General features: G+C 43.4%; 1 protein-coding gene across 5 annotated transcripts in view; it reads left to right on the forward strand.

Moving 5' to 3' along the window:
• Positions 1-12823, forward strand: part of RPS6KA2 (ribosomal protein S6 kinase A2) — a 171676-nt gene that overhangs the window by 61870 nt on the left and 96983 nt on the right. Inside the window, exon 1 of one of the 5 annotated variants that reach the window (XM_082216716.1) lies at positions 1898-2732. The exons of the other annotated variants lie outside the window; for them this stretch is intronic. Within the exon in view, the coding sequence (XP_082072842.1) occupies positions 2634-2732 (99 nt within the window). The 5' untranslated portion in view covers positions 1898-2633. Of the gene's footprint in view, positions 1-1897; positions 2733-12823 lie in introns of those variants that run through there. 5 annotated transcript variants of the gene reach the window in all.

Below are 12823 nucleotides of genomic sequence, written 5' to 3' on the forward strand. Positions count from 1 at the left end.
CAATCATTGTTTGTCTGTAACTACATTGAAGCAATTTCCAATTTAATTTATTTTTGGCTTGTCCCTGTTTATTGGAACCCTGTTGATTGGAACCCCATCACATATGCCTTGGGTATATTTTATTGTCTGTAAATAAAGTCTGTGTAGGACTTTTGCTGGGATATAAAACAGTCTTCATCCTCCTGCATAGGCAAAATCTTCAAATTTACAATTTTCATTTTTTGTATTATACTTGTATTCAGTCATAAATCACACCTGATTTGCCAGATCAAAATAGCAGCAGCTTCAAAATTGTACATTAATAATAATAATTGCAAAACAATTGACGGTTTTAAATTGTATGGGATCAAAGACTGTAGTGCCTTTCTGACCACAGAGAGGCATTAAAACTACTGTTTCAACAGCTGGAGCCAGTTTGTCCAGGAATTCTTTAACAAGACTTAGTTGTGATTCCTGTATTGCAGGGGGTCAACCTGGATGACCCCTGTAGATGACTCTACAGTCTCATGATTCTAAGACAGGATGGACACATGCTGTTGTCCAAACACTTTAACCATGCCCTCAAGTGAGGTAATCAGGAATTGACCCAAGAAGATGCTAATTACATATGAAGATATTTCTTGTGTGCACACATTCTAGTACAGTAAGTGGTGCATGAATATGATGGACAAGAAGTGGAAGTTGTATTGGGGTTTCATGAGACTAGAACTTATAATATCTTTCTGGCAAATGGCAGTTGACCAGCATAATCAGCTGAGACAACAAAGAGGAGTGCCTATAGGTGTCATAAGACATAATTAGCAACTTTCACACATGATAGATTCCTCTTTTTAAGGCTGAATGATTGGTGGCAGTGGCCTCTGGGAACTATCTTCAGCATTGTGTTGTCATCTACATGTATCTGACCATCCCAACTGAGTCATAAATAAGTCATCAGAGAAATTCAGTGTCAGTGTGGGAAGGAGGCGTCTCCGTATTGTAACCTTTTAGCCTGGAGACGGAATATTAGCAAGAGGGAGGTGCAATATTAGTTTGGTGGAACAAATGTGGGGAAGAACTTTGGAAATTTTAAAACATTAAAGAAATTCCCTACCCCATCAGCTAAGATAGACAGAAATGTTCCCATGAGAAATTGCCAGCATAGGCTTCCAGAAGAAGAAAAAGAAACCTTCAAGTTCCCCATTCAGTGGAGTGGCCATTTTGGCAACAGTTACTGCTGGATTACGGAAACTGTGGCCCTCCAGACTCCAACTCCCATGAGCCTCAGCCAGCACGACCAGTAGTCGGAGAAGATGTAAATTAGAATCCAAGAACATCTGGAGGGCCACAGGGTCCCCTTCTTTGCAACAGCAACAGCTCTTTGGTGATACCAGTGCTCATTTAGACATTTAATGTCGCAAGAACATAATAGCAGCAATGTTTTATAATTTATGTACCTGACTCATTTCAGAGCTTGGTCCTTTGGATGCAAATGTCAGCTGGCCCCCCAAGTGTTGCTCTTCCACCCAAACCCTTTGGACACTCCTTTGCATTTTTAACATCCCTTTAATATCACTGCCATGCAGACTATCGGGATGATTAAAGAGGATGGCCTTTAAGTGCCTCTAAGTGCATTTAAGGTGAAACTGTGGTTCTGAAAAGTCAAGGTGGTGGTATGCAGCTGGTGAGTACTGGAATGTGAGCCTGTATGTAGAGATCAGATGGAATCTTTTAGTTCTGTAGCAAGGCAAATGAAGAAATCTGATGTTTCAAGGTCTTGAGTGTTCTCTCTAAAACTGAACCATTTTTTTTTCTTTGTGGGGGCGGGGTTGGTTGAAACTCTAGAAAAGTCATAAAGGAGGAAAGACATTCACAACAGCAGTTAGAAATAAAGGCTTGAGAAGCTGCATCTCTTCTGCAGCAGCCTGATGTGACTGACTGACTGACTGACTGACAGACAGGAGAAATCTCCCAGGAGAATCTCCTTTGTCGAGCAGCTCATCTTTTCCCAAATCGGACCAGGATAATTATAGCTCTCCCTCGCTCTGCTGCAGTTTGCAAGCAGCTTAGGGCGGGAGTGGAGTGCAGCAGGGCGCCTGCTTCCACCGCGCGATCCGGGAGAGCCAGGAAATTGACAAAAGACCTGCTTTAACCAAGAGGACAACTAATAGGCACATTTAATATTTATCTCCCATCTGCAAGGGCTGGGGATTTGGAGCTTATAATGCGGGCAGCAAGAGCCCGGCTCGGATTGGACGTAGTAGCGGGACCGAAGGCGAGGGAGGGGCGCGGAGAGGCAGCGAGTTGGGCTCGCAGTTGCAGCGAGGCAATGTAAACACCGGCGGCGGAGGCGGAGCGGAAAAGGCGCTTCATCTGCTCCGGGCAGCGAGCCGCGGGCGGCGGGGGCGCTTCTGGAGATGCGCCTCGGAGGGGCTTAGTTCTCTATCTCTCTCTCTCTCTCTCCCCGGGACTGGATGAATCCCCGAAGGGAGCTCCCTTCTCCTGGCTGCCCAAGTGCGGAAGGCTCGCCCTCCGCCTCTCCTCCCCGGATGGATCTAACGCGGGAGTGTGCCGGGCTGCCCTAGCCGCGCGCGGCCACTGCGGCTCCTCGGTCGGCTCCGGTGCTGCCTGCTGCCCTTCCAGACGCCGGGGCAATGGAAATGAGCATGAAGAAGTTCACCGTGCGCAGGTTCTTCTCGGTCTACCTCCGCAAGAAGTCTCGCTCCAAGAGCTCGAGTCTCAGTAGATTTGAGGTAACCAAAAAATAATAATACCCGGCGCGGTCTTAACTTCACCGGCGTCTGACCAAATGCTCGATGCTCCAAGTTCCAAAAGATAGTTTTCTCTCTCTCTCTCTCCCTCTTGGGCTCATTGCTGCGGAATTTGCTAGTGACGTTGCTGGTGCAAGAGTCTTAGGACAAGGGGGAAATTGTGTGAATCAGCCTTTTTAAAAATGGTTTCATTTGTTTATCAGAAGTAATTTCACTTTCCAGCTGAAGGGTGGAAGGTAGTGTTGGGGAACGTTAAAACCAACGAAGTAGACCCCACGGGGAAACCATTTTCTCAGTTTTACAACTGTTTCCCTAAAGGTGTGGTCTCTTGCTCATCTTATTCCACCCTCCTTCCAAGGATCTCAAGGGAGCGCACGCAGTTCTCCTGCCCTGCCCCCAAGTAATCCTCACAACCACCTTGTGAGGTAAGTTAGGCTGGGAGGCTGGGAGCGGCCCAAGGTCACCCAGAGAGCTCCATGGCCCAGTGGAGAGCTGAACGGAGTTCTCCCCAGTCCTGCTTCCAGACTTGTAACCACTCGCTCTGTTCCCACGGTGCCGCAGTTTTAGCCTGTCTACAGATAGCTGTCCCCTCAAGACCTCTCTTATTTGTGCATGGTAAGGCTAAGGTAGGTTTGTGCTTCAGGCGGAAATAAATAAGACTTCTGTGGAATTTGGAAGCCTTCCGAGTCCAGTGGCAGGCAGCATCTCCATCCTTTTGGGTCATGTCAGTCTTTGAAGCCAGTGGTGCATCTGTTCATTTTGCAACTAGTGTAAGCTGGTACAAGAGATTGTACCAGACTTGCTAAGATTGCTAAGACCCAGTTTCACATACATTAGCACAAACGGCATAAAAAATCTACAGCACAAAGCCCAGGCACAAGTCCTACTCAGTAAGGACCCAAGTAGAGTATGCACAGGATTGCAGCTGGACAAGACATGCCAGTACATGCCTACTGACATGCCAGTACATGCCTACTGACATGCCAGTACATGCCTCAGCAAGTTCAGTTGAACTTTCTCCCAGGTAAAGATAAGTGTACAGTGGTACCTCGGGTTAAGAACTTAATTTATTCTGCAGGTCCGTTCTTAACCTGAAACTGTTCTTAACCTGAGGTACCACTTTAGCTAATGGGGCCTCCCGCCACCGCTGCGCCGCCACCGCGTGATTTCTGTTCTCATTCTGAAGCAAAGTTCTTAACCCGAGGTACTATTTCTGGGTTAGCGGAGTCTGTAACCTGAAGTGTCTGTAAGCCGAGGTATCATTGTATCTTAAACAGGATTGTGGCTTTAAAAAGGTTTTCTGCTCTGCTTTTCCAATTCCTCTCTCTTGATCCCAACTACTGCAACTGAGAGTTTTGCTAAGGAACTGTGTTTGATTCTATGGAGGTGTTCCTTGCTCATGGTCGCACTGTTTGAAAATGGATTTTCTTTTGCTGGTCTCTATAAGCTGTGGGTTAAACCACAGAGCCTAGTACTTGCCAGTCAGAAGGTCAGTGGTTCAAATCCCCACGACGGGGTGAGCTCCCGTTGCTTGGTCCCTGCTCCTGCCAACCTAGCAGTTCGAAAGCACGTCAAAGTGCAAGTAGATAAATAGGTACCGCCCCGGCGGGAAGGTAAACGGCGTTTCTGTGTGCTGCTCTGGTTCTCCAGAAGCGGCTTAGTCATGCTGGCCACATGACCTGGAAGCTGTACGCCGGCTCCCTTGGCCAATAAAGCGAGATGAGCACCGCAACCCCAGAGTCAGTCACGACTGGACCTAATGGTCAGGGGTCCCTTTACCTTTATAAGCTGGCAGCCTTGATAAGTACCTGCATTCAGACAATGCAGTACTGCATTTCCTCTGAAAAGAAACTATTCTTCCAAGAGAGAAGTGAACCTTCAAGAGGAGGGGGGGGGGATGTTTAAGGGGAATTAAGAGCTAAAGGAAGTGGGAACACTGAAATTTTCTGTGTTGGGGTGGATCAGATTTCTCTGTTCTTTCTTGATGCTGCTTTCTGGCTCTCCACTTAGAACAATATATCTGCATTTTAAAAGCAATTGAAATACAACATAAAACAAAGGATTGCTAAAGTTAAGGCAGGGAAAGCCCACCCCTAGTGGTCAGTATTGAACAAAAAGATCTTTTAACAACATTAAATAATGTAAAACTATTTTCAGAACAAGCAGAATGTGCACCTTTTAATTTTTGCTGATCTTAGCAATGCTGGCATGCTTCATAGTTAAAATTGCAAAAGCTGCCTTAGGGAAACCATGACCATCCACACCTTCCTTCACTGTCAAGGCGCACGTACGTCTTTGCCCCAGTTGGACAGCTGCTTGATGGAGTTGATGCCAAGTAAATGCCAGCAGTTTTCAGAAGTGGACATCTTCTGAGAAGGCTACCATATGGATTCAGGGCAAGTGAATGGCAATTGGTCATCTATTTTAGCACCCAGTAGGGTTCAAGAGGTGAATGAATGAATCTGTTTATTATGGTCACTGACCAGAGATGTTCAAGAGGTGATTTTTTTAAAAAGAAAAAGGTGCAAGAATTCTTTCTATTTGACTGTGTTACTTAGGAATACTTTGTTACAATAGTATTTAATGTTTTTGTTGTCACCTGATTGTGGCAGTGGATTCCTCAACCTCCACTGGGGTGGCTCCAATACTCTCAGTTGTTTTTATAGTAATGTGGGATAGAAATACTGGGAACAGAGAAGCAATGTGTTTAATAATAATAATAATAATTTAGTTGTACCCTGCCCATCTGGCTGGGTTTCCCCAGCCACTCTGGGTGGCTCCCAACCAAATATTAAAAACACAATACATCATTAAACATTAAAAACATCCCTAAACCGGGCTGCTTTCAGATGTCTTTTAAAAGTCAGATAGTTGCTTATTTCCTTGACATCTCATGGGAGGGTGTTCCATAGGGCAGGCGCCACTGCTGAGAAGGCCCTCTGCCTAGTTCCCTGTAACCTCACTTCTCACAGTGAGGGAACCGCCAGAAGGCCCTCGGCGCCTACAATTCTTTGTAGGAAAAAAGTTACATGTTCAAATGGGGCTTAGTTATGAGAAGACATGTGTGTCTAATATTACTTATAGTTTGGTTACTAGGTGGCACTGAACTTAATTGTATTTGTTCCTGAGATCATCCTACATATGTGAGGACTGGACAGTAGTTAATGTAACACTAGTTTTGTTTTGTTGTTTTTTTAAGATTGGAGGGGGGGGGGTAGAAATTACAGTCCAGTTAGCTTAATGTCTGTTCTGGCAAAAATGTCTGGAAATCATTATTAAAGATAGGCTGAGTGGATAGGTGATAAAATGGCAAATGCAATTCAATTGCAAACATGTGCAAAGTGATACATGTTGAGGCAATGAATCCTAATTCTACCCATAAGCTCATGGGGTCTGAACCTGGTGTGTCTTGGCCAGGAATGAGTCCTTGGGGTTGTAGTGGGTAGTTCTATGAAGATGTTGACCCAGTGTGCTTCAGCTGTGATAAGGGCAGATTCCATAGTAAGGATTATTAGGAAAGGAATTGAGATTAAAACTGCCAATATCTTAATGCTGCTATACAAATCTGTAGTGCAGCCACATTTGGAATACTGTCTACAGTTCTGGTTGCCTCACCTCAAAAAGGATATTGTAGCGTTGGAAAAGGTTCAGAAAAGGGCAACCAACTTGATCGAGGGGGTGGTGCGACTCCCCTGTGAGGAAAGGTTGCAGTGTTTGGTACTTTTTAGTTTAGAGAAAACACAAGTAAGAGGTGACATAATAAAAAGTTTACAAAATTATGCATGGCATGGAGAATGTGGATGGAGAAAAGTTTTTCATAGTGCTAGAGCTTATGGGCATCCAGTGAAGCTGAATGTTGGAAGATTCAGGACAGATGAAAGAAACTACTTCACACCGCACATGGTTAAAACAATTGAATTTGCTCCCAACTTGGATCACATCAGAAGAGGGTTAGAGAAACTCATGGAGGATAGGGCTATCATTGGCTACTAGCCACAATGGCTCTCTTCTTCTTCCATAATTGCCTTTGAATACGAGTTGCTGGGGATTACAGGTGGGGAAAGTGAGGTTGTGCTGAGTTTCTGCTTGTGGGTTTCCTATAGGCACCTGGTTGGTCACTGTAAGAACAGGATGTTGGACTAGATGGACCTTTGGCCTGATCCTGCAGGGCTCTTCTTATGTTCTTTTGGAGTAGAGTTGGGAGTTTCCTCTTGCTGTTCTGTTCTTGTTTAAGAGACAATGAAGCTCTTGTCTAGCTTCCTGAATGGTGTTCTCTGTAAGCCTTCTGTGACATGGTGTCAGAAGTCTAAGTTTTAAACCTACAGATTCCAAACCAGACAAGGAAAATGGCATTGTTCCATGCACCAAGGCTCCTCAGCTTTCGTGATCCTGAAGCATGGGCTGAATGGAAAGAAAGAGTTGCTTGCTTTAGCCTAGCTTCAGAAAGAGTGAAAAATAGTGCAAGTGCGTTCCGTCCTTTACGGTATGGGGAAAGAAGCCAGCAACATTTATAAATTATTTTCCTTTGCTGAAAAAGGACACAAACACAAGAAGGAGAGTCTTCTGTCCAAGTCTGATGCCCTTTCCTGAAAGGAATGTTGTTTATGAGAGGCCTCCTTCTATCATTGGGTTCAGAATCCTGGAGAAACTTGGTTCATTTGATAGGGTCCTGCATGAACAAACTGAATGCTAAGAGATGGCTGTTTTAAAAAAAAGAAGAATACATTTCAAATTGATTGATGTTTGGAATTCTAGAGCAAGGGCTTCCTGAAAGAATGCAGTTAATCAGAGAGCATAGCCCTTCACAAAGTTACATAGACAGCAAGGAAATGTCAGTTGATCAAAACTCAATAGGAAGCAAAGGCAGCTTGGGAGTGACTTGGAAGAGATTATTTCTCCACTCCAAAACATTAGAAGCAGTTGCACCTGCCATTTTGAAATGAATATTTTACTCCTTCTGTCTCCGCAAAAGCATCACAAGTGGGAGCCTCAAAACAGCAGTCTGGCCATTTTGAGTATTGGTGGTGATGGTGATGGGGAGGATTGCATCCTTTGTTTGTTTGTTGGTCTGTTAAATTAATATCCCGCTCTTCCTCCCAAAGGAGCCCAGGGCAGCAAGCACACAAGCAAAATAACAATGAAAGCATTAAAAAACCATTCCAAAACAGATGCAAATTGGGAAAGATCTTCACTTAGAAGGCTTGTTGAAAGAGGAAGGTCTTCATTTGGTGCTGAAAAGACAACAGAGACAGTGACTTTCAGACAGCATGCACAAGTTGTGGAGAAGTTCAAGGCGTTGTGTGGTGGTGGTGGTGGGGGTTGACCAAAAAGAGAAGTACAGTGCTGGGAATATTGAAAAATAGGTCAATTTGACACTCTGTGTCATACCCAAATAGTGCAAGAAGTAACCGCTACACTGGATAGGTATTTTTTATTAGGCTTTGTATTTTGTAAAGCCCCTGACCCTCAATGAAGAATAAACGTTACAATTTGTGGGACAACAGTTAATTTCAAAATGTGTTGGTGTCATTGTTGGTGCTATTTCAAAAGATTCTGGAACTCTTGCATGAGGCAGAAACTGTTTTACGCAGCCCAACAGGTATCCTGTTCTGTCTTGTATGCCTTGCCAGACAAACAAGCTATGTTTAGGGAAGCTTTTAATGTTTAATAGATTATTGTATTTTAATATTCTGTTGGAAGCCGCCCAGAGTGGCTGGGGAAACCCAGGCAGATGGGCGGGGTATAAATAATAAATTATTATTATTATTATTAATTATGAAGAGAAGCAGGTTAGGTTCACTGTGTGTGTGATTTGAGAGCATAGCCTGCATGATTTCCTCAGTCATGGAGTAGCTGCCTGGATGAGACTAATGAAAACATTGGGAGAAGTAGAGGTCTTCAGAGACCGTGGTGAGCTTAAAAAGTGATATTGTTTTAAGACCTGATGTCAAATCGTATGGTGTTCAGACATCATACAGAGTCCCTACTCCATTGGTAGGCAAACTAAGGCCCGGGGGCTGGATCTGGCCCAATCGCCTTCTAAATCCGGCTCATGGACGGTCCTGAAATCAGCATGTTTTTCATGAGTAGAATGTGTCCTTTTATTTAAAATGCACCTCTGGGTTATTTGTGTGGCCTGCCTGGTGTTTTTACATGAGTAGAATGCGTGCTTTTATTTAAAATTCATCTCTGGGTTATTTGTAGGGCATAGAAATTCATTCATTTCCCCCCCTCCAAAATATAGTCTGGTCCCCCACAAGGTCTGTGGACAGTGGACCAGCCCCCTGCTGAAAAAGTTTGCTTGTCAAACTGTTTGCAAAATGCAACTATTTTTCCTTCTGCCTACCTCATCACCCGCTCAAATTCTTCTGAAACTCTGGCCTTTTGTCTCTGCTATCTCTCTCTCATCTCAGGGAGAGGCTTTCTCCATTTGCTGTCTGACCCAGTGAGTCTTTGTTAATGGTCTTCTTAATGGGACATAACTCATTTTTTGTGCTCTTTTAATGGTGCATCTCTCCAGGCAGCCAGCCTAGCTTAGAAAACAAAACAAAAAACCACATGGTTTATTTTTAACATGCTAAAGTGAATGTCTGGCACCTTCTCTTAATTCTAACATTTACTAAATCTAGGACACATGGGTGTCTTGGACCCACAAACTCTGGCATCCAAAGTCTATAACAATATTTTCCAAATTGGATGTCTTAAGCAGGTTTAACCAGAGCATTAAATTGGCTACTACTTTGTGGGAGATTTGTTTTCAATGCTTCCTACTCGGAATCACACAAGTGCCTCTGATTTTTTTTCAAAGGAAGGTGGTGGAAATGCTTAGATACATAAAAGGAGTTATTGGGCCATGCCCAGCACTGCAACTCCACTGGCAGAAGTTCAGTGTGTGCAACAGAACTTCTTCCTCTCCTGTCCCCTCCAGCCACCCTGCACACCCTCAGAATTGGCTTTGAAGGATTGTGAGACCATTGGGAGTGGATTTTGGTGGTGCACAGTGGGAGGAGAGGAAACAGAAGCCCAGTGGCACCAGTGGATCTCCACTGGCACAGGATAGGAAACAACCCATTGTCTTCATGGACTTCATCCTAATAATTGGCATGCTAGTGGAAGAAGATAACCAAGCTCAAGTCTTTATAGCAGGGTGAGGAATTGAGAAACAGTCCTGAATTCTAGGAAATCTTGTTATTCTTCCAAGTCAATGAGTCAGGGGGAATAAAAGAAACTAAACTTCCAGAGTTCATGTTGGAACAGCTTAGAGTGCAAGAACAGCGTTAGAAGCAGCCTTTGGTTTTAACATCTATGGTTCTTTTCCTTTAACCCCATCTCATAGCTCAGTAAGTTTGTGAAAGCATGGAGAAGGGGCAAAAAGAGAAATGGCAAACTGTGCCAATGCTTTACAAGCCAAGGCAAAAATTTCTACCGAGCCAACATTTGGTTTGGATATTTCTGAACTGGGGATATTTGGGGAGTTAGGAGCAAATCAAAAGTTATTTTCTATCCCTAGTTTGAGCCACTTCCCATATGGCTGGTATAATACATAGTTCAGTCCTATGTTAATTAAATCTGAACTTTGCAGAGGAATGCCAGTAGACAGTATCATTATGATTCCCTGTTACTCCACAGTTTTACAGTATAGGCTGCAGATTATTGTTTGGCTTCCACCCTGTTTGATTTCTGCAGAGTCTTAATGGTGATGTCAATGCAGCATTCATTAAGACTCTAAAAAAATTAAAACTCCAAACAATGAGCACATAGTTACTTCACTCTGTTACATTGACTTGCATGGCACCCACAGACATTTGAATGGTATGATGCCCAGATATACACAATGTATTCAATTTATTTTAGCATGAGAGACCCTGTGGCATCTATTAGAGCAAAAGCAAAACAGGACTATTAGAAAGCAAAAAGGAAGCCAGATGCGTATGACTAAAGACATGCTCATTCAGCATTGTGGTCTAACCAAAACAATAAACTTCAAAACACATCTAACACCAAATCCATGAACAAATTTGCAAGCCAGGGAATTAAAATTCTTCTAATTTTTATAGGAACACTGCCTACATATTCTGAAACTCAAATGTCTGAAAAATCCCAGGGTGTCTAAAAAATCTTTTGGACATACCTTTTCATAATGGGCATCTTGCTCTTGCAAATGTAATGTGTTTGCTTCCATTTTCCCATTTCCTTCATGGCCTGTGAGCTGATCATATAAATTCCACTACAATAGATGTATGATATGTTTAAATAACTAGAGTGCAGAATTGACTTAACCTGACTGTGTATATCCAATTCTGCTTTTCTGATCGTTTTCAGTGATTAAGTGGCAGCGTTGCCCAAATGTTGGCCTATTTTCTCTTTACTTTTAAGCAGTAGTGGCTTGGAAATCCAAATAAAAGTTCTAGCCCAGGGCGGTCCAGCCTTTCAGACCAAGTGGGCCACAAGAGTACCTCGACACAGAACCCAAGGGCCACACATTGAATTAAATTTCCATTTTGTAAATTAAAGTGTTTGCAATATAGTTAATGTTGTGTAATATACACAATATATATAATTAAATACACAAATAATAAATTTAATATGTTTATTTGTTAAACAGCATTTAATACACAAACATATGTATGTGCTTTCATTAGCAACCCAACATTGATTCACTGTCAGGATAAAGAGGTGGGGTATAAATAAATATAAGCTCCCTGCTCACCTCTCAGAGACAGCAGCACAGCCAAAGGGCCTGCAGCCAAAGGGCCTCCCATGCAAGTCAGGCCAGGCATGGGGAGAGGAGCTGCTGTCCCAGGAGCACCCATGCTCAAACTGCCCAATCCCTGGGAGGCCCTTGCTCACGCTGCCCTGGGCAAGGTTAGAGGATGAGGAGGGAGAGGGCTGACCCATTTAGCCTCACGGGGTCTGAGCACCATTTGCTGTTGGCTTTCTTCCGTGCCTCACAAGAACAGCAAGGCACTTTAAGATGTCTTGAATGTTGCTGAGAGCCACATGTGCAGTGGCTCTCCAGGGTTTGACTGGGGTTTTCCCCCAGCCGTACATGGAGAAGCTGAGGATTGAACCCAGGCCTTCTGCAATCAGAACAAGTATTTTACCTCTGAGCTGTGACTCTTTCTAGGGAGGATGACAGAGACAGCATCTAGTGTGATCCAGTGTGGTTAGAATGTCCTCCACTCACCTCATTTGCAAGCTAAGTTAACCTCATGGGTGTAGCCAGGATTTATTGGGGGGGCAGACTTTATGTTGGGGGAAGTATAACCGAGAGATCTGTGACACAATTGGTCAGTATTTTATTTTTAAAGTATTTTTATTTATTTACTTGGTTTGAGGGGTGGCAGCTACCCCTGTCCCTCCCTGCAACACCCCTAGCCCTCCTCCTCTGCCCTACATTTTCTCCTTATGTTGACAATGTCCTACCTTCATTGGTATTCTGGCTGATGATGCACCGCCAGCAAAATCATGGTGCAATTCCACCATATATTCACTGGGCTTGACACAGCATAACATTGTTGTTTGTGTTTTAACTGTTGTAAAATGTTTTTGCTCTTTTTTATTGTTGATCTCTTTGCCACCCTGGGCTCCTTGGAGAGGAAAGGAGGGTTATAAATAAAATGAAAGAATAATAAAAATAAATCATAAGTTTCTCCGTCTACCAGCACAGAGGGACTTGGGTGGCTAGCTGCAGAAGAGGACAGGGCTGCTTTACCTGCTCAAATTCCCTCTTCTACCCAGTCATTAAAGGTGCAGCAGCTCTCTCCTCTTTTGCATGTGGCCAACCTAGATGAATTTAATAGCAATCTTATCTCTGCCCAACAAGTCTAGGATAAACTTGCATTGTTTATTATTTTACTCTTTACCCATTTTATTTCCCATTCATTGTAAACATTTGTTTCTCTAAAGAAAACTCACTAAATGCTAAGATAGCAGCTCTTTTTTGTTTACTTTTTAGTGAGGAATCCTCACAAGCAATTAGCCATACATTTATATAAAAAGAGGCAGAATTCATAAATGAAATGGTATCTGCATGTAGATCTTTAAATTATTCTCAGACCAGTTTCATATTT

The sequence above is a fragment of the Podarcis vaucheri genome (assembly GCF_965113315.1).
Source record: "Podarcis vaucheri genome assembly, chromosome: 3".
NCBI classification, from domain to species: domain Eukaryota; kingdom Metazoa; phylum Chordata; class Lepidosauria; order Squamata; family Lacertidae; genus Podarcis; species Podarcis vaucheri.